This window comes from Lampris incognitus, chromosome 14 (genome assembly GCF_029633865.1).
Source record: "Lampris incognitus isolate fLamInc1 chromosome 14, fLamInc1.hap2, whole genome shotgun sequence".
NCBI classification, from domain to species: Eukaryota; Metazoa; Chordata; class Actinopteri; order Lampriformes; family Lampridae; genus Lampris; species Lampris incognitus.
Window position 1 is genome coordinate 5560063 of NC_079224.1, and position 22133 is coordinate 5582195.

The 22133-nt window shown below is 50.0% G+C and overlaps 1 protein-coding gene across 1 annotated transcript; it reads left to right on the plus strand.

Annotated features, from left to right (window-relative positions):
* The first annotated feature begins 321 nt into the window (after nucleotides 1–321).
* LOC130123886 (pre-B-cell leukemia transcription factor 1-like) lies at nucleotides 322–18448 on the plus strand. The gene is made up of 8 exons (XM_056293209.1): nucleotides 322–331; nucleotides 1359–1603; nucleotides 6275–6465; nucleotides 7657–7792; nucleotides 8209–8368; nucleotides 9901–10013; nucleotides 11213–11302; nucleotides 16503–18448. The coding sequence occupies exons 1-8, from the start codon at nucleotides 322–324 to the stop codon at nucleotides 16593–16595; spliced, it is 1038 nt and encodes a 345-aa protein (XP_056149184.1). The 3' UTR covers nucleotides 16596–18448.
* The last annotated feature ends 3685 nt before the right edge of the window (nucleotides 18449–22133 follow it).

The following is a 22133-nucleotide window of genomic DNA, read 5'->3' on the forward strand; positions in this document are numbered from 1 at the left end:
AGACTGTACACTTAGTAGACTGGATGGGGGGGGCGGTGGTTAAGACTCTTCTTGTAGTACGAAAGCCCCTCTGTTCCGCCTCGGTATTCAGCACCATCTTCAGCCATCATTGTCGTTTCGGCCCGGTGTCACGGCAGTTCGTAAAAGGGTCACGAAATTTAATCTCGATTCGTGTACGCGGGCCCGAATTTTTCTCTTTTTTTCTCGTGTCACTCAGCACGACTTTCGAACTCGCTGAGGATCATGGGTAGGCTAATGTAGCCTTCCGCTATTGAACCCGAGCAAAAACGAGCTTGATTTCTCAGAGCGGAAGGAGAAACGATGAAGACAGGTGGGCGTCACACTAGCCCGTCATACTGCGGAGGTATCAAGGACGCGTTCGTGTTTTCGTGTTGAGAAATGTTAAAGAGGTCTTTAAAATCCGCAGCTCGACCCTCTCCAGCCCTAACCCTACCAGGGTTTCTCAACCCAGTCCTCAAGGACCCCCTATCCTGCAGATTTTCATTGTAACCCTGCATAGGTAGCCCTGCTTGTACTTACTCGACCAATCATCTCGCAGCACTTAATTATGCAAGGTGTGCAACATCTGACAAAATTCATTGCTGATTTGTTGAATAACTACAAACAGGTCCCTATTCAGGGTTGCAAAGAAAATATGCAGGATAGGGGGTCCTTGAGGACTGGGTTGAGAAACACTGCCCTACCCTATGCGGCTGCTGCGCTGACGGAAGAAGAAAAAACGTGGTGCAGACACGAAACAGCCTTCCGGCACAGGTCTATCTCGTGCTGGTCAGCAGTACGTGTCGCACAGCACGAATCCGTAGCGGGACCGTTCGTGACTATGGCGGGAAAAGACGTGGTAGCGGGTTGTTGCGCTACATGGCGAGATGAAACGTGTCTCCTCTGAAAACAGGCGGGAAAGTGTCTTCACTCGGCGCGCTTACATGCGTACGGCTATTGGGCCGTGTAACTGGACCACCGTCCTTGTCCCAGTGTACAAGAACCGGAAGAGAATCCATTTATTGGCGGAAGTCTGTCCGACCCCGGTACGGTAGGTGGCGACACGCCCCCTTTCAGCTGGCTGCTATCGAATGAAAGACCGCCGCGGGAACTATGGCGCATGCGCAGAACGCCTAGGCCAGTTCGGGGCCGAGTGAAGCGTAAACATGCCAGAGTAAATCCATCCCCCAACCGCGTGATCTGGGTGTTGGCCCCACTTGCAGAAATTCGGTTTAGCACGGCTTCAGTCGGGCTGACACGTGTACACGGTTTTAGTCGCACTAGCGCAATAAGCCCGCTCTTTTGTAACACCATGTAAACGTTGTGGCTGTCATGTCCCCGTCTCTCGTCCCCTGCAGTGCTCAGCATCCGCGGCGCCCAGGAGGAGGAGCCCCCAGATGCGCAGCTCATGCGGCTGGACAACATGCTGCTGGCCGAGGGCGTTTCCGGGCCGGAGAAAGGCGGGGGGTCTGCGGCGGCGGCGGCGGCTGCGGCGGCGGCAGGGGGCATGGGCGCCGACAACTCAGCCGAGCACTCCGACTACCGGGCCAAGCTGTCCCAGATCAGACAAATCTACCACACGGAGCTGGAGAAGTACGAGCAGGTGAGGCAAGACCCGGGCGGTTTGTCATCGCCTGCCACTCTTAGTTCGGTCCTCCCCAAAAACGCACGTGGCCCGCTGTCTTGGCGAGGCTGTCCTCCACCCAAAAAAACAAACGACCCCACAGGTCGTTTGTACATGCAGCTTATTACGACCTGTAGTTACGTTTGAGAGCGAGGCGACCTCTAGCGGTCGTCTACATCAGTGTTTATCAACCGGGGGTCCGCGGACCCCTAGTGGTCCGTGGTGTAATTGCAAGGGGTCCGTGAAAATAAAATATCTTTAAAAAAAGATCCTATGACATTTATAGAAATAGGATTATTTTACTCAAATGTGACTGAGACCTTTTTCTACCTAAACTATAAAGGGTAACAGGACTTTTTTCTCTAATTACATCTGTTTCACAAGTGTAATTTATTGTATTGTGGTGACCCACATCTATATAACGAGAGACTTTCACCTAAGAGGACGGTGTACCTTTAAGGGAAGAGGCGAGGGGTCAGATAATGCACTTCCGCTTCCGGTTCACAGTTCAGTGTCGTTGTCGAATGTATGACATGCTAAGTTGGGGCTAGTAAACTACCTCGACTACGTCTACTCTCACGTGTCCTGTCTCGTTGTTCTCTAACTCCACAGCATTTTAATAAGAGATCTCGCTCCCGTTTGCGTTGTTAAAAGTTACTGCATAAGAATTCTGTTTTGTTACATATATCTGAAAGTTACTACATAAGAATTCTGTTTTGTTAACTATATCTAAGTTACAACTGAAAGCTCTTATTTTTGCCCCAAAGAGTGAATAAATGCTATAATGCAATTTAAAATGCAGTTTCTACTGTTTCCATCAAATTGCAACCCCCCTCCCCCAAGATCAGGTGGAGGGGTCCTCAGGGTAGATCCAAAATACGCAGGGGGTCCAGGACCCCAAAAAGGTGGAGAACCACTGGCCTACATAACGTCTAAATAGCGTGTAAACGAGTGTCTGCGGATGGGGGCAACAGGTGCAGGGGAAGCAGAGCGACGTATAGTAAAGTGCAGACATGTGCACGTGTAGCATGTCCTCACACGAGGTCTCGGGTTAAGCTGCTTCCTCGCGGTCCCCCGTAATTATAACACGTGACTTCCCCTGCGACAATAAGCGTCTCCTTCCATAAGCTCTCGCGAGAAGGAATGTTAACAAAGGTAGAGTGTAGTGTCACATAGCGGTTATAACGTCCACGCTAGCTGACTCTCTAAATGTTGGCTAACGTTGAGTTAGCCCTTATGACGTCATTCATAGGTACACCCACTGCCAGTAGGGTCTTACTTCTATACTAAGACGGAGAAACAACACAAAACCCCGCTGCCTCCACAGCCTGTCGTCCCCAGGGTTGTGTTGCAGGTGCATGGGCTGCAGGTATTGTTGGCTTGGCCAGTAGGGGCCGGAACAATCTTAATTTATGTGTAGCCACCTCAAAATGTCTTCTTTTCTTCTTCTGAACCAATTACGTTTCACGCCAACATGCAAGAAGGAATTTCCTAAAACGACCAGCCGGGGTGTTTATTTCCGGGCCAAGTTAGCGAGAGCTACTCATAGCGGAGGGTTAGAAGAGCTCTGTATAAGACGGATTTATCATTATTACTGTTATGGTATCTTGAAAACACCCCCTCACTTCTGCCCAACACCCTCATGCACGCTCAAACTGATGGATAGTAAGGAGGGACCAATGGGGACACCGGCTTTGAGAGCCCTCCCCTGATTGGCTGATCAGGAGCGGGTGCAGAGAGCCTGTTCTGCCTCTGGTTGCAGCAGTTAGGGCGGGGGCGGCAGGGACCGAGACCGGGGGGGTTTTCTCGGAGCATCTGCTGATCTGATAGCTGTCGAGATGTACAATGACCAGATGTTATAACAAGACTTCTACATTAAACCCCCCAGTTAACAACAACAAGGACACTTGGTTTATTATTATTGACACTTGGCCAGATGCCATATTTGTGTGATTTAGACAACAGGAAAAAGAAGAAGGTTCAAGCCCCTCAGTGTATTGGACTGCGCCCCTGGTACACCATGTGGAATCATCAAAAAGCATTTTAAATGAAAATAAACTACGCAAGATAATATGAAACAGTGCAAAATGTAACAAAAATCGTTTTCTGATGGGCAGGTGTCAGTTTTGTGTGATTTAGACAAAGAAAAACAAAAACCAATGTTGAAGCCGGTGTTGACCTGCGCCCCTGGTACACTGAGTGAAATCATGGAGACAAAAAAAACTATACACGATAATAAAAGATAATGTCTTCTTCTTCTTTCAGCTTATTTCCTGTTTCTCACATATATATAAATAAATAAAATAACCTGATAATATATAATATATATAGATAACATGTAATAAAAGAAAGAACAGTGTCTAACTAACAAGCAGCCATCCTAGATAGGAGTCCTAGAGCTGTTGTGTTGCCAGCCAAGGGTTGGTGGGGTCCCAGACAGCATCCGGATGTGGGCCACTTCAGCCAATGCTGCGGCACTGATGGTCTTCTTCTGGCCCTGACAAAACGGATGTAGAAAATATGGCCCAAATATGCCACATCACATGTGGGCCTTTTCTGGCTAAGACGCGGTGCTCTGGGCAACATGTGGTCTGGATGGGACCCTGAAGCGGCCCCGTGTGGTGAATGGTGAATATGGCCCAAATATCACAACACAAATACGGGCCACCTTTGGCAAACATGTGGCACATGCGGCATGGCTTTGGCTTGGTTCTGGCCCAGATCTGGCAAACAGGAGCGGACCGCCCAAGTGCCATCATTCCGCGCGGTATGTGGGCCGGATGGAGCGTCGGGTGTGGGACGGGTCCGGGCCACAGCGGTCTTGCTCTCTGGGCTGGGCCGGTGAAACGTGAGTTTCTGTTTTTCGTGCCTGCTGTGAAACCCAGGTTTCCCCAGACGCAGCCCAGAGCGGAGGAGCAGTCGTCGTATCAGTCACCCGCCGCTTTGTTCCGCACGCTGTAACAGCTTGTCATCCTCGCCGATGTCAAAGCATGGCGGGTTTGTCATCTTCTCCAAGCAAGGCTAGTCATCGCTACCTGTCACGCTGGATACACACCTGAGCAGCTTCTCCCGTCGCCACGCGATGCTCCCCTCGCCAGCGCATGAGTGAGTGTCGCCTGGGATGTGTGTGCACGCAGAACGGCTGTTCCCTGCATCACTTTGACTGATGCAACCCCGCCGCTGACAAGCCACAGACACCTTGACTCTGACTGCAGTCATATCCAGTGACTGATTCCGACAGAGACGGAGTGAGCTACCCTAGACGGGATGAAGAGACAGACAGAGAGCGAGAGAGGGGGAGGGGGAGGGAGAGGGAGCATGAGAGAGAGAGAGGAGCATGAGAGAGAGAGAGGGAGAGGGGGGGAGAGGGAGCATGAGAGAGAGAGAGGAGCATGAGAGAGAGAGGGAAAGGGGGGGGGCATGATAGAGAGAGGGAGCGTGAGAGAGAGAGAGAGAGAGAGAGAGGGAGAGAGAGAGAGGGAGAGGGAGCATGAGAGAGAGGGAAAGGGGGGGCATGATAGAGAGAGGGAGAGGGAGAGAGAGAGAGGGAGAGAGAGAGAGGGAGAGGGAGCATGAGAGAGAGAGAGAGAGAGAGAGAGAGAGGGAGAGGGAGCATGAGAGAGAGGGAAAGGGAGCATGATAGAGAGAGGGAGCGTGAGAGAGAGAGAGGGAGAGAGAGAGAGGGAGAGGGAGCATGAGAGAGAGAGGGAGCGTGAGAGAGAGAGAGGGAGAGAGAGAGAGGGAGAGGGAGCATGAGAGAGAGAGAGAGAGAGAGAGAGAGAGGGAGAGGGAGCATGAGAGAGAGAGAGAGAGAGAGAGAGAGAGAGAGAGAGAGAGAGAGAGAGAGAGAGAGGGAGAGAGGGAGAGGGAGCATGAGAGAGAGAGGGAGCGTGAGAGAGAGAGAGAGAGGAGAGGGGGGGAGTGAGAGAGGGAGAGAGAGGGGGAGGGAGGGAGGGAGAGAGAGAAAGGAGAGAGGGGGAGGGAGGGAGGGAGAGGAGAGAGAGAGAGGAGAGAGAGGGGGAGGGAGGGAGGGAGAGGAGAGAGAGGGAGCGTGAGAGAGAGTGAGGAGAGAGAGAGGGGGAGGGAGGGAGGGAGGGAGAGGAGAGAGAGGGAGCGTGAGAGAGAGTGAGGAGAGAGAGAGGGAGTGAGAGAGGGAGAGAGAGGGGGAGGGAGGGAGGGAGCGGGAGAGAGGGGGGTGGAGGTAGGGAGGGAGGGAGAGATTAAACCTCTTGAACATGAACGGGACTGGAAGCCTCCTGTCGTTTCAGATTTCTCCTCACATTTTCTCCTCCGTTGAAGAGAAAGCCTTTTTAATATTCCCAGCAGCAGCAGCAGCAGCAGGAGCAGGAGTCTGGCCACCTCTGCCGTGAGCCTCCTCCGCCGCCGGTGTGATTCCGTGCGTGGTGTCTGCTGCTTTAACCCAGACCGCTGTTATCACTGCACAGAACGCGTGACTCTCTAACTCTGCCCATCAGCACCACCTCTACCGCCGCCGGCCGGCCGGCCGGCCTGGCGGCCTGCCTGGCGGGACGAGCTCCCTGACAGTCCAGCGCCGCTCCCTGCTGCTCCTCCGGTAGTCGCGAGTCTGATGCCGCGCAGGCCTTTTGATGCTTATTCCTTTCTATCAGCCCTTTCTGTCTGTGCATCCAGGCTTGCAACGAGTTCACCACCCACGTGATGAACCTGCTGCGGGAGCAGTCCCGGACACGGCCCATCTCGCCCAAAGAGATCGAGCGCATGGTGGGCATCATCCACCGCAAGTTCAGCTCCATCCAGATGCAGCTCAAGCAGAGCACCTGCGAGGCCGTCATGATCCTGCGCTCCCGCTTCCTCGACGCCAGGTCTGTGCTCCTTATGCGTGTGTGTGTGTGTGTGTGTGTGCGTGTGTGCGTGTGCATGCGTGTGTGTGACTGTAAACATGCTGCAGCAGCGCTAAACCCATAGCTGCATTTTAAATAAGAAACTATGTTTTTGGGGCGTCTGGGTAGCGTAGCATCTGTTCTATTGCCTACCAACACGGGGATCACCGGTTCGAATCCCCGTGTTACCTCCGGCTTGGTCGGGCGTCCCTACAGATACAATTGGCCGTGTCTGCGGGTGGGAGGCTGGATGTGGGTATGTGTCCTGGTCGCTGCACTAGCGCCTCCTCTGGTCAGTCACGGCACCTGTTCAGGGGGGGGGGGGCTGATCTTCCCACGTGCTGCGTCCCCCTGGTGAAACTCCTCACTGTCAGGTGAAGAGAAGCGGCTGGCGACTCCACATGTATGGGAGGAGGCATGTGGTAGTCTGCAGCCCTCCCCGGATCAGCAGAGGGGGTGGAGCAGCGACCGGGACGGCTCGGAAGAGTGGGGTAATTGGCCAAGTACCATTGGGGAGAAAAAGGAGGGGGGGTCCAAAAAATAAAGAGATGACTGTTTTTATTGATATTGGATGAAGGAGCCGGTGAGGCAGACTCCTCCAGTGGAGGTAGTGGTCAAGACCACAGCAGTGCTGAAATAAAGACGTGCTCCCTCTCACTCGCTGTAAAGTTGGCCATGTTAGAAGCACGCAAGTCGAGAGCGTTTGCATATTTCATCACTTGACAGCAAATCAGAACTGGTCTTGTTGCAAGTGGTCTTTGTCAAGTTGTGATTCAATTTCCTCTTTTACTTCTTTGCCTTCTTTTATCCTGTGGCTCTTTTCACACCGTCCTCTTCCATCTTGTGCACAGTGGCCATGTACGTTCTGGATTCTGGCCTACGAGGCGGTTGTCTTTTTTCACCCGTCGTGGATTTTTCCCTTCTTTACATAGGATGAGATATTTCATAAACCTCTCCGGTGTCTTTTTAGTCTCACGAGCACAACAAGGTCATTTGCCTCTTGTCTGGTTTTGTTTTGTTGTATGGTTTTGTGGTTCTCTTTGGTTTTAGCACCGTGCAGATACCCTCTGCAAGGCTGCGTCTCGCCACGGGAGAGAGAGAAGCATTCAGAATGACTCATTTCTTAGTTCATGATTTGTTGCCTATCCTCTGTCTCCTGATCTCTCCATCCAGACGAAAGAGGAGGAACTTCAACAAGCAGGCGACGGAGATTCTGAACGAGTACTTCTACTCCCACCTCAGTAACCCGTATCCCAGCGAGGAGGCCAAAGAGGAGCTGGCCAAGAAGTGCAGCATCACGGTGTCGCAGGTAGCCGCAACACAAAGGCGCACGACTTCCACGCCACACGGTGAACCAACGTGGGTTGTGCGGTCCTTAGAGAGACAAGATCATTTGTGACCAGGAGGCTGCAGCAGCCTGTCTGCAACCAAGCTGAGCAGTTTAGTAGACCCTGCCAAGACCTGAGGGACCCTGCAGAAGGCTGACCTTCACTGTGACCCTTGTGGCTAGGCGGCCTCACATATGGCTTGCCTGTCTAAAGGACAAATGAGGAGAAAAATAATTCTGTTGTTTGACATGACAACGTGGTCTCAGGCCTTGGCATCCCTTGCAGTTTGTGTTTATTTGATGTCCCTCATTTGATCAGATGGGAGGATATCTGGTTTCAGTGACAAGCTCACTCACACCCGGATAACTTGGTTATCATGTCGCTTCCGTTACCACAGGTTTCAAACTGGTTCGGGAACAAGAGAATCCGATACAAGAAAAACATCGGAAAGTTCCAAGAAGAGGCCAACATGTATGCAGCGAAGACCGCAGTCAATGCGACCAACGTGTCCGCTCACGGAAGCCAGGCCAACTCTCCATCCACTCCCAACTCAGCAGGTGAGGCCAAAGAGGCGTCGGTACACGTTAAGTAGTCTAGGTATCTAAAGACCCCGCAGTCCACGTGCGGCGAATTCAGATTCGCCACCCGAAGGAGGGGGGTAGTGTAATGAACACGAATGAGTAGACTCACTAGCCCGTTGGCTAACGGGTCGGGCCCTTTAGCTGACTGGGTAACGTAGTCACCCGTGGTGCGGGTGACCTAGGTTCGAGTCCCGGCTGCGGCTGCATATTTGGTGTCAGAAGTGGGATGGTGAGACCATGAGGCCATCGGAAGCACATGCGCCCAGCAGCAGAAGGGAGCTGATATGCTGAATCGTGGGGGACGCGCTTCCTGAAGGAGGGGGGTAGGGTAACGAGCATGAATGAGTAGACTCGCTAGCCCGTTGGCTAACGGGTCAGACCCTCTAGTTGACTGGTTAACGTACTCGCCCTTGGTGCAGGCGATCCAGGAACCGCTGCAGCTGGGATGTGAACCTGGGTTGCCTGCACCACGGGCGACTGCACTAGCCAGTCAGCTAAAGGGTCCGACCCGTTAGCCAACGGGCTAGCGAGTCCACTCATTCGCTATCGTTAAACTAGGATGAAGTGCTCTTGATTTCTAATACAAGACATAGAGTGCAACATAGAGCTCAGCTGTCTTTTTATACCTGAGCCCCGACTCGAGAATCTGTCTCTGGTGATCTTTCACTGGACTAACACAGAACACCGCAGCCCGCCTGCACTAACCCAATAACAAGACATGGCTTTCCCTTTTTCCTCCCTCTTCGTCTTTTTTCACATCCCGCTCCGCCTGTTTGCCTCTCTCTATGTCTCTTACTCATTCTCTCTCTCTCTCTCTCTCTCTCTCTCTCTCTGTCTGTCTCTCTCTCTCTCTCTGTTATTGACCTCTTGGTCTTGTGGACGTTAATAGATCCTGTTGTCTTGTCCGGTTGACCTTGTGCATGCCATTAAGCTGTTCAGAGGGCAAGCCAAGCCTTTTGTCATATAGAGACTTGGCGACTGTATTGGATTAGGACCGGGTGTTGAAATCAAGTTACGCCGTGGTCTCTTTACATCTGGGGAGTTGGTCTCCATTAAAGGACAAAGAGGATTCTTTGGGTCTTCCTGTCGATCAATTAGTACTTCCTTAATTAACCGCCGGTAGCGTGGAACTTTAACAACAAGATGACCCGCATGTCTATTGTCACTGGACTTCGATAATTTCATGATAATTAGCCGTTACATTGTTGTTTTTTTCAGCCACGTCTTCGTAAGACGGCCATTAATACACGCCGTCGCTGCAGCTCTCGGTGCTGCAGGGCTCGGATGGTCGCCGCTGTGCTCTTAAATACGTCGCCTCCCGCAGTTTATTGCACTAACCTGCTCATTGCACTTTGGCTTTTGCATGACCATTTTAACGTCCCCCTCCCCCCCCCTTCCCCTTTCTCCACTTTGCTCTCCCTTTCCACTATTACGCCCATCTCCTCCCCCTCCATGTCCACGTTATTTTCCCTCTGTCTGTCTGTCTCTCCTCCTCTGTGTATTCTCAGGTTCCGCCGGCTCTTTTAACATGTCAAACTCCGGAGACTTGTTCATGAGTGTGCAGTCCCTCAATGGGGACTCGTACCAAGGGGGCCAGGTTGGGGCCAACATACAATCCCAGGTAGGCGCCTCGCCGAGCTCAGTTTCTGACCCGGCCGAAAGACCACAAGCTCTCACGAGACCCCGCGTTGTGATTTTGTTGACCGCAGAGTCTCTTGGCCCGCACAGGCAGAGGTCACGCTCGGCCTGGAGCGGCTGCGCTAATGTAGGGGCTATTGCCAGCTCGCTAATGAGTCAACAACTGTGGACAGTTTTGGAAACGGTGCAACACCTATCAGCAGTGCTGACAAGTGTTTCTCGTAGCCACCGGTGCTCTCCACCACCCTGACCTTGCCCCGGTGGACAGGGATGACCGGCACCGTTTCCTCACTGCTGCAGCTCTCGGCCGCAGATTGGGAATTCGTCACCTGTGGTCATGTCCTCATTTGATGTCAGCACTTTTGGCGTCGTCATCTCCCGCTTTCTATTCAAATCAGCTCTCCGAATGCTTTAGGATATTCATGAATATGCAAAGCTGTCAAGCTGACACCATTTCGGGGGGGGGGGGGGTCTCCCAGGTCGGTCTCTTAATTGAAACACGTGTTTGCTGGTCGTCTAGCGGGCTGAGTCACATGGGCCTAGGGAACGTACAGCTGAAGGAAAATAACAATAAAGGGAATCCCAGGTTTTGACTCAACGCGCCTCATGAAATATTGTGCTGCTGTTTGGGGACCCCCCCCCACACACACACACACACACAGTACTATGTACGAGTTTCTAAAGCACTCGTACATAGAACAACATCCCAGGGAAGAGGTCCAACTACTATAGTTTTTGATTAATGTCAACAGATTCTACAGACTCTATAGTACTTTAAAGAACGTGTCTTTCACATGCACACACAAGAAACAGACATATTGATTACACATACAAACATGATATCGCACACAACTCAATATTGCCAAGTCTGTGCTGCCGCTGTGTAATGAGGACCAGCGGCGTGCTGCAGAGCCTCTGCCTCTGTCTCCGGGTTTGTCGTCATTTTGTTGTACCAACAAAAATCATCCCCGGCATCCGTGGGCCTTTGTCCTTTTGCGATGCTCGTTATCACGCTTGTAATTGCCGCTAAATCATCTCACCTGGCGGTTTGTAGCCGTTCTCTGCCCGCGGTACCCTTTCCCCTATCAGCCTGACCTTTCCCTCCGCACGGCGGTCTTTGTTCTGCGGGGGCTTTTGTCTGACCGGCCTTTTGTCTCTGTGTTTGCCTCCTCGCCGTTCCAGGTGGATACCCTTCGCCATGTTATCAGCCAGACCGGAGGATACAGTGACAGCCTCGCCGCCAGCCAGATGTACAGTCCACAGGGCATCAACGTAAGACCTGTAAACACCCCCCTCCCCTCCCCTCCCCCCCGACCCCCCGTCCGCCCCACAGTTTCCTCGCCATTATTTCCCTGTTACCGGGTGCACAAAGGCGGGAGGTGGATGCCACTTAGCAGGGTTTGCTGGGGTTGGGCTGTTGTCCAGACACCCCCCTCCCCCCCCCCCCCCACACACACACACAGACACACACACAGACACACACAGACACACACCATGCTCCTGTCGTGCCCTAGGTGGCAGTCAGCAAGGCAGCGGCCAGGCTGAGTGGCTGGACACGCTCCTAGTCTGTCGGAGGACATTAGTGTTAGCAAGGCACCTGCAGCCGTCGGGACCAGGGGGGACACAGGTGTCCTCCCTGCTCCGGCGCCCCACTGCAAGACACCAAATTGCCATCATGTAAAAGTTCAGCCGCTTGTGCTTTTTCTTTTTCTTTTTTTAAAGAAAAAGCTCCAGCCAGCCTGGTTTGGAAGAGCGGGGTGATTTTGTGGGTCGTGCGTTGGTCAGGGCAGGGCAGGGCAGGGCAGGGCAGGGCAGGGCAGGGCAGGGCAGGGCAGGACGGGGCAACACCGGAGGCAGCGTGTTAGCATGTAGATCCACTGCGACAGGCGGCGCGGGGACTGAGCAGAATCGATACGACAGTCACATAGACGGGATGAGTGGGCTCTGGGCTAGCAGTCCAAGCACATTGGTCAGATCATTCATCCACGGCCACACTGACCCTGACAGTCAGGCCCGAGACGCCCGCCCCTCCTGCTAAAATGAGAACGCCGACGCCTCCCCGCCGTCCAGGCCCTCGGCCCTCTCGCACGGCACGCCGCCCTCACCGAACTCAGCGGGCTGGGATGTGACTGGGTTTCATCCCAGTTGTTACTCCCGGTGTGGGTGGGATTGAACGGGGAGTCCACGATCCACATCCCAATCGGATGTTGTTGAGAGGCGTCCCAGTATGGACTGAAAGAAACCCAATCCCAGCTGTAGGCCGTGTGATCCCCAGAAACACAACCTACACTGTTTTATTGTCTATTTATGTTTTTTTTTCTTAACCCTCTTTTTCTCCAAATTATACTTGGCCAATTACCCCACTCGTCTGAGCCGTCCCGGTCGCTGCTCCACCCCCTCTGCTGATCCGGGGGGGGGGGGGCTGTAGACTACCACATGCCTCCTCCCATACATGTGGAGTCACCAGCCGCTTCTTTTCACCTGACAGTGAGGAGTTTCACCAGGGGGATGTAGCGCGTGGCAGGATCACGCTACCCCCCTCACCCCCGCCCAGTTCCCCCTCCCCCCTGAACAGGCGCCCCACCCGACTACAGGAGGCGTTAGTGCAGCTAGCGGGACACATACCCACATCCGGCCTCCCACCCGCAGACACGGCCAACTGTGTCTGTAGGGACGCCCGACCAAGTCGGAGGTAACACGGGGATTCGAACCGGCGATCCCGTGTTGGTAGCCTACAGAATAGACCGCTACACCACCCGGACGCCCTGCTGATAATGGTTGTAATATGTCATCTGAAGTCGAATCGAAGCGTCCGTGATTTTAGCGGCGGTCACAGTGACTCCAGCGAGTGGAGGCTGAGGTGACTGCTGGAGCAGAGGTAAGACAGCATTACAGGGAGACTTGGTTAGCTGAAGGGTTGACTTTCTTCCAGCACATCTCAGCACATCTCAGCACATCTCAGCTCGAGTCTGAATGCAGTGTGGGTGCTTTGTTATTTAGCCACATAATGCCGTCTGGCTGCAGCCCAGCTCCGAGTCGGAGGACACGCCGCGCTCCTCGCCGTCCTCCAGCCGTAATTACAGCCCTCAGATTGCCGATGGGCGTTGCCTCCTCCTAAGATTTGAAATGATTTTTCCCCTCTTCTTTCTTCTCGTGTGCTGTTCTTCTTTTCAATGGGATGACAGATAGTCTTTATGTGAAATAACAGGGTTAGAAAATAAGAGGCTGCCAAAGCCCATTTTCAGCATTCACTAATGGGACGGAAATTGCTATTAATGTTCTTAATGGTTTTTAGTCGACCTTCCTCCATGCTTGGAGATGGCTTTTCATTTTACAAAACCATATTTATTTCCCTGTAGCCAGTGTGATAAATTGCTATAATTGATTCTTTTATCAATCGTCTGAGGGGTATGGTTTTGAGAGATCTGTGTGGACCATGGAACTTCTCTACTTATCGTGCACAATATGATATAATATAGTATAATATATAATATAATATATAATATAATCTATTTCAGACAAGAGATGGGAGTGTTATAGAATATTTTGATATATAGATTTTTTCCTCTTCTCAACCCCCAGTCAAACACAGCATTTGTCAGTTTATAAGGTGGTTTGGCACAGTTTATAAGGTGGTTTGGCACAGTTTATAAGGTGGTTTGGCACAGTTTATAAGGTGGTTTGGCACAGTTTATAAGGTGGTTTGGCACAGTTTATAAGGTGGTTTGGCACAGTTTATAAGGTGGTTTGGCACAGTTTATAAGGTGGTTTGGCACAGTTTATAAGGTGGTTTGGCACAGTTTATAAGGTGGTTTAGCACAGTTTATAAGGTGGTTTGGCACAGTTTATAAGGTAGTTTGGCACAGTTTATAAGGTGGTTTGGCACAGTTTATAAGGTGGTTTGGCACAGTTTATAAGGTGGTTTAGCACAGTTTATAAGGTGGTTTGGCACAGTTTATAAGGTAGTTTGGCACAGTTTATAAGGTGGTTTGGCACAGTTTATAAGGTAGTTTGGCACAGTTTATAAGGTGGTTTGGCACAGTTTATAAGGTAGTTTGGCACAGTTTATAAGGTGGTTTAGCACAGTTTATAAGGTGGTTTGGCACAGTTTATAAGGTGGTTTGGCACAGTTTATAAGGTAGTTTGGCACAGTTTATAAGGTGGTTTAGCACAGTTTATAAGGTGGTTTGGCACAGTTTATAAGGTGGTTTGGCACAGTTTATAAGGTGGTTTAGCACAGTTTATAAGGTGGTTTGGCACAGTTTATAAGGTGGTTTGGCACAGTTTATAAGGTGGTTTGGCACAGTTTATAAGGTGGTTTGGCACAGTTTATAAGGTGGTTTGGCACAGTTTATAAGGTAGTTTGGCACAGTTTATAAGGTGGTTTAGCACAGTTTATAAGGTGGTTTGGCACAGTTTATAAGGTGGTTTGGTACAGTTTATAAGGTGGTTTAGCACAGTTTATAGGTGGTTTGGCACAAATCCTGGCCACTGTGGTTCTAGAACTGGTAACACCAGGTTTGGTGATGTTCATAATTCATGATAAAATCATAGCTCTCCTGACCTTAGGGTGCCAATCTGACAACAGGACTGTTCCGCTTCCGGTGTGGGAAGATGGCGGCGCAAAGTCACGTTTGCGGCGGCCTCACCCAGTACCGTCCATGTAGTGTCTTTGTCCACGTCTGTGTCTAAGTTTGTCTTCGTTTGATGGCTGGGAGAGCTTGGTCCTGCGTCCTGTGGGCCCAGGGACCACGGCCCTGCCTGAAACTGTGGCCGAAGAGGAAACGCCAAGGGTGGTCTGAGAGGACGCGGAAGCGGGGCAGGCTAAGCTAACTGCTAGCCCATGAGGACCGGCAGTTCTGACAGTCATGCTGGCTGGCGTTCTCCTGGACACTGATTATTTATTTTTTTTAGTTTATATATATGTGTTAATTTAGATATGTGTGTTAGTTTAGCTATGTGTGTTAGTTTAGATATGTGTGTTAGTTTAGCTATGTGTGTTAGTTTAGATATATGTGTTAGTTTAGATATATGTTAGTTTAGCTATGTGTGTTAGTTTAGCTATGTGTGTTAGTTTAGTTATGTGTGTTAGTTTAGATATATGTGTTAGTTTAGCTATGTGTGTTAGTTTAGCTATGTGTGTTAGTTTAGTTATGTGTGTTAGTTTAGATATGTGTGTTAGTTTAGCTATGTGTGTTAGTTTAGCTATGTGTGTTAGTTTAGATATGTGTGTTAGTTTAGCTATGTGTGTTAGTTTAGTTATGTGTGTTAGTTTAGATATATGTGTTAGTTTAGCTATGTGTGTTAGTTTAGCTATGTGTGTTAGTTTAGTTATGTGTGTTAGTTTAGCTATGTGTGTTAGTTTAGCTATGTGTGTTAGTTTAGCTATGTGTGTTAGTTTAGTTATGTGTGTTAGTTTAGATATGTGTGTTAGTTTAGCTATGTGTGTTAGTTTAGCTATGTGTGTTAGTTTAGATATGTGTGTTAGTTTAGCTATGTGTGTTAGTTTAGCTATGTGTGTTAGTTTAGATATGTGTGTTAGTTTAGCTATGTGTGTTAGTTTAGATATGTGTGTTAGTTTAGCTATGTGTGTTAGTTTAGATATGTGTGTTAGTTTAGATATATGTGTTAGTTTAGATATATGTGTTAGTTTAGATATGTGTTAGTTTAGCTATGTGTGTTAGTTTAGCTATGTGTGTTAGTTTAGATATGTGTGTTAGTTTAGCTATGTGTGTTAGTTTAGATATGTGTGTTAGTTTAGATATGTGTGTTAGTTTAGCTATGTGTGTTAGTTTAGATATATGTGTTAGTTGGGATATATGTGTTAGTTTAGCTATGTGTGTTAGTTTAGATATATGTGTTAGTTTAGCTATGTGTGTTAGTTTAGCTATATGTGTTGGTTTAGATATATGTGTTAGTTTAGCTATGTGTGTTAGTTTAGCTATGTGTGTTAGTTTAGATATGTGTGTTAGTTTAGATATGTGTGTTAGTTTAGCTATGTGTGTTAGTTTAGATATATGTGTTAGTTGGGATATATGTGTTAGTTTAGCTATGTGTGTTAGTTTAGATATGTGTGTTAGTTTAGCTATGTGTGTTAGTTTAGCTATATGTGTTGGTTTAGATATATGTGTTAGTTTAGCTATGTGTGTTAGTTTAGCTATATACTACGTGTTAGTCTGGGTATGTGTGTTCTTGTGGTTTTTGGACGTGTCTTTGTGTTGCACTGCTGTGGGCCGGGGGAACCATGTTCCATTTCATTTCATGTGCGCAGGCGCATGAAATGAAAGGACGCACTGTCTCTGATTTTCTGCTTCTGACTCTTGTCCTGAAGGTCCACGTGTTTTCCAGCGTGGTCAGTCAGCATGTAAGACGGAGCGGTGGTCCCGGCTGCCTCGCTGCTTGGCGGCTGTCTGTGTGTCCCTGCAGGACGGTGGTGTGATGAAGCTCATTCTCTCTCTTCTTGCCTCCCCAGACAAACGGTGGCTGGCAAGACGCTCCGACCCCTTCGTCGGTGACATCACCCACAGAAGGACCCGGCAGTGTTCATTCGGACACCTCCAACTGAATATTCCAATCTGACCCCGTCGTCCACAGGAAGTGAACTGACTTTGCTATTCACAGTATTAAAGATGTTGGAATTCATCATTCCCCGGAGTCTGGAGAGGGTGCTGTGAAGTCCTAACTAGAAAAAAAAAAAGAAACTTTCCTCTGCCGTCATGTTGGACATTTGGTTTACAAAACTAAAAATCTCCCAGTGCGAATTGGAGCAGTGCTGTGGTGGGCGGAGGTGTTTGTACAGATCACGCGTTATGTTCTGAGGGCTGGGTACTCTTCACTTGTGGTGTGTTCACTCATAACGATGAGATGATGTGATAAGATAGGTAAATCAACCCATTGGTTTTGACTTAAAATACTTCATTCTACCTCTCAGCCAATAACAAAAAAAGAAGAGAAAAATGTCAGTGACCATTATTTGTTTTGTAGAAATGACGGTTTTGTCTTTGCAAGCAAGAGGCACATCTCCCTCCCTACGTTTTGCTGTCTCGCGTGTTCGATGGTACGCCATGTAGACCTAAATATTGCTCCGTTGTTTACAAAGTGTGCTTGGTGAATAAAGTATGTCCGTCTCCCCTCCGTCTGCACAGAGTCAGGGGGTCTGTGTGTGGAGGCAGTCAGTCTCTCCTGTGAAGTACTGTATCATCTGCAAAACATGAATAAACTTCCACTCCGACAAGCTGGACTGACACCGTTCATTAAGACGAGGAGAGCCACCCGCCCACCTTCTGTAACTCTTCATTATGTTCTTGCTGCATCACAAAGGTGGAGAACATATCCATCGTGGACCTCGCGAGGAAAACAGGAATCTGCTCCTGTGTACTATTGTGTTTTTGTTCTGAACCCAGAAAGTCCCCAGCGACTTTTTTATTGACCGGCCTCTCTGATGATTGGATATGTTTTTGATAATGTTAACACGCTGCTGTCGACCAAAACTATTGTTTAACGTGTTGCCATCAAAACGGTGTAGTTATTAGTAATATATACTTACAACAGACTAGGAGTCTATACATCCACCCTCGGTGTGTGGCATAATGTGTTTTCCAGCAGTTGATTTGCATATGTATTCATTTCCACCTGTCCAACATTGGTGCTATAATCAAACCTGATGAAAAACTAGAATTCCCTCTCGGGTATAAGAGATAATGATGCGGTCATGTAACAACACGATGCGGTCATGTAACAACACGATGCGGTCATGTAACAACATGATGCGGTCATGTAACAACACGATCTGGTCATGTAACAACACGATCTGATCATGTAACAACACGATCTGGTCATGATCCAGTCATGTAACAACATGATGCGGTCATGTAACAACATGATGCGGTCATGTAACAACACGATCTGGTCATGTAACAACACGATGCGGTCATGTAACAACATGATGCGGTCATGTAACAACACGATGCGGTCATGTAACAACACGATCCGGTCATGTAACAACATGATGCAGTCATGTAACAACACGATCCGGTCATGTAACAACACGATCCAGTCATGTAACAACACGATCCGGTCATGTAACAACATGATGCGGTCATGTAACAACATGATGCGGTCATGCAACAACACGATCTGATCATGTAACAACACGATCTGGTCATGATCCTGTCATGTAACAACACGATCTGATCATGTAACAACACGATCTGGTCATGTAACAACATGATCCGGTCATGTAACAACATGATCCGGTCATGTAACAACACGATCTGGTCATGTAACAACATGATGCGGTCATGTAACAACACGACCTGGTCATGTAACAACACGATCTGGTCATGTAACAACATGATCCGGTCATGTAACAACACGATATGATCATGTAACAACACGATGCGGGCATGTAACAACACGATCCGGTCATGTTGTTACATGATCTGATCATATAAAAACACGATCTGGTCATGTAACAACATGATCCGGTCATGTAACAACACGATATGATCATGTAACAACACGATGCGGGCATGTAACAACACGATCCGGTCATGTTGTTACATGATCTGATCATATAACAACACGATCTGATCATGTAACAACACGATGCGGGCATGTAACAACATGATCCAGTCATGTAACAACACGATCTGATCATGTAACAACACGATCTGATCATGTAACAACACGATCTGATCATGTAACAACATGATCCAGTCATGTAACAACATGATCCAGTCATGTAACAACATGATCCCGTCATGTAACAACACGATCCGGTCATGTAACAACACGATCCGGTCATGTAACAACACGATCCGGTCATGTAACAACACGATCTGATCATGTAACAACACGATCCGGTCATGTAACAACATTATGCGGTCATGTAACAACACGATCTGATCATGTAACAACACGATCTGATCATGTAACAACACGATCCGGTCATGTAACAACATTATGCGGTCATGTAACAACATTATGCGGTCATGTAACAACACGATCTGGTCATGTAACAACATTATGCGGTCATGTAACAACATTATGCGGTCATGTAACAACATTATGCAGTCATGTAACAACACGATGCGGTCATGTAACAACACGATCCGGTCATGTAACAACATTATGCGGTCATGTAACAACACGATACGGCCATGTAACAATGACGACACGTGCAAAAAGAAGCTGACCGAGTTTGTTTCCGAGCTGAACCAGAAGCCACTTAAATCCGGACTTCGGTGGAGTCCACATGCTGACAGAGGTTCCACGCTGTGTCCTCACAGCAGCTCTGCAGCTCTGCAGCCTCCCACCGGCTGACTCCCACCTTACTCCACCATACTGCACCTTAGTCCACCTTACTCCACCACACTCCACCTTTCTCCTGTCCACACAGCTCTTACGGCCCTGTACCATCACTACTTCCCACGCCGCCTCCTCCCCCACATACTCCATTAAGATACCAACCATTTCTAAACGCCGTCCACATGTTTCTCAGCTGGTACCGTGTCAGTGACTTTTAGAGTCGGTACCAGAACACATGTTGGCATTCAAATCTGTGCTTGTCGGTGATATTAAATTGATTTGTTGACGTATTAACGGCTCATGAACATTGTAAATGTTTGCCATAAAGACCTTCAGAAGAGAAAAGTCATCGTGTCGGATCGCGTGTTCCTCATCCTTCTGCTCATGTCTCTAAGCTTCTTTAGGTTGTGTGCACTATATGTTTGCTCTTCCGTATTTTGTTATCTTTTTATGGTATGCTTAATGTAGACTATTATTACTTTTTTGTTTTCCTACTCTTGTGAATTAGCTCATGGACTCTCCACATGTGTTTATGTGCGCCATTGTGCTTGACTTGCTTTGTTGGAGAGGGTTTTCAACACATTAAAATGCTCTGTAATGCAGCAACATCGCTAAGTGCATCGTTATTATGGTGAAGACATGATTTCTGCCTCCGCCGTTGGCGCCGCGGTAACCGCAGCCGCAAGGACCGAAAGTCAGCCAAGGTCAGAGATGATCAGAAGACGTTTTTCTCTGTTACGGCCTCCAATCTCCCCGCCGGAACAGCTCCTAATGTGTCAGGGTGCACATCATCACACACACGCACACACACACACACACACACACACACACACACACACACACACACACACACACACACACACACACACACACACTCGCACTGAGCCAATCTGGGTAACCAGGGAGACCAATTTGTTTTCCTCCACCATCATGGTGTTTGTTTTCCCTCTCTGGAGGTGGATGTGGCCTCCTCTGCTAACGGTGTTGATGGTGTGGTGTGGACGGGCAGACAGACCCGTCACCAGTCATATCTCATGAAACACGCCAACCTGACACGCTGCATGCAGCGGGCATGATGGAAGGGCAACACACACACTGTAAGAGTGGATGTGCTGGGTGTTGGGCAGAGAGAGAGAGAGAGGGAGGGAGAGAGAGAGAGAGGGAGAGGGAGGGGGAGAGGAAGGAAAGGCAATGAAAAAGAAAGAAAGTTGGCATGTTATTTATTATTAAGGTCAGGCAGAGGAAGGCCAGTCATTGCTTTTCATTGTCACACATACCAGAATGAGATGGGAAGGGAGAGGAGTGGCCACGTCCTTCTGAGACTTTTCAGCTCTACCGCTGCAAACCACAACAGTGACTTTATCTGGCTGGACAGCGGCACGTCCGCCACTATAACTTTCACAAGAACTGAATATTCATAATTGGCCAAATGTAGGGCCGAGGGTAATGAAACAGTGAGCAGTAAAGACCGGAAGGTCACATGCTTTGACTGCTGAGTTAGTGTGAAATGCCAGAGCCAGACGTCTCCCTGGTCCTGCAGCCAGAGGGCTCCCTGGTCCTGCAGGCTGACGTCTCACTGGTCCTGCAGGCTGACGTCTCACTGGTTCTGCAGCCAGATGTCTCCCTGGTCCTGCAGCCAGATGTCTCCCTGGTTCTGCAGCCAGATGTCTCCCAGGTCCTGCAGCCAGAGGGCTCCCTGGTCCTGCAGCCAGACATCTCCCTGGTTCTGCAGCCAGATGTCTCTCTGGTCCTGCAGCCAGATGTCTCCCTGGTTCTGCAGCCAGACGTCTCCCTGGTCCTGCAGCCAGACATCTCCCTGGTTCTGCAGCCAGATGTCTCTCTGGTCCTGCAGCCAGATGTCTCCCTGGTTCTGCAGCCAGACGTCGCCATGGTCCTGCAGCCAGATGTCTCCCTGGTCCTGCAGCCAGAGGGCTCCCTGGTCCTGCAGCCAGACGTCTCCCTGGTCCTGCAGCCAGACGTCTCCCTGGTTCTGCAGCCAGATGTCTCTCTGGTCCTGCAGGCTGACGTCTCCCTGGTCCTGCAGCCAGATGTCTCCCTGGTTCTGCAGCCAGATGTCTCCCTGGTCCTGCAGCCAGATGTCTCCCTGGTCCTGCAGGCTGACATCTCCCTGGTCCTGCAGGCTGATGTCTCCCTGGTCCTCCAAGCTGACGTCTCCCTGGTTCTGCAACCAGATGTCTCCCTGGTGCTGCAGCCAGAGGGCTCCCTGGTCCAGCAGCCAGAGGGCTCCCTGGTCCTGCAGCCAGACGTCTCCCTGGTCCTGCAGGCTGACGTCTCCCTGGTCCTGCAGGCTGACGTCTCCCTGGTTCTGCAGCCAGACGTCTCCCTTGTCCTGCAGCCAGAGGGCTCCCTGGTCCAGCAGCCAGAGGGCTCCCTGGTCCTGCAGCCAGACGTCTCCCTGGTCCTGCAGCCAGATGTCTCCCTGGCCCTGCAACCAGATGTCTCCCTGGTCCTGCAGCCAGCCATCTCCCTGGTCCTGCAGCCAGAGGGCTCCCTTGTCCTGCAGGCTGACGTCTCCCTGGTCCTGCAGGCTGACGTCTCCCTGGTCCTGCAGGCTGACGTCTCCCTGGTCCTCCAAGCTGACGTCTCCCTGGTTCTGCAACCAGATGTCTCCCTGGTGCTGCAGCCAGAGGGCTCCCTGGTCCTGCAGGCTGACGTCTCCCTGGTTCTGCAACCAGATGTCTCCCTGGTTCTGCAGCCAGATATCTCCCTGGTCCTGCAGCCAGAGGGCTCCCTGGTCCTGCAGCCAGATGTCTCCCTGGCCCTGCAGCCAGAG

Coding starts and splice junctions, on each gene's coding strand:
- LOC130123886 (XM_056293209.1), top strand. Junction 6,466..7,656: donor TCCCGCTTCCTCGACGCCAG/GTCTGTGCTCCT, acceptor CTCTCCATCCAG/ACGAAAGAGGAGGAACTTCA. Junction 11,303..16,502: donor ACAGTCCACAGGGCATCAAC/GTAAGACCTGTA, acceptor TTGCCTCCCCAG/ACAAACGGTGGCTGGCAAGA.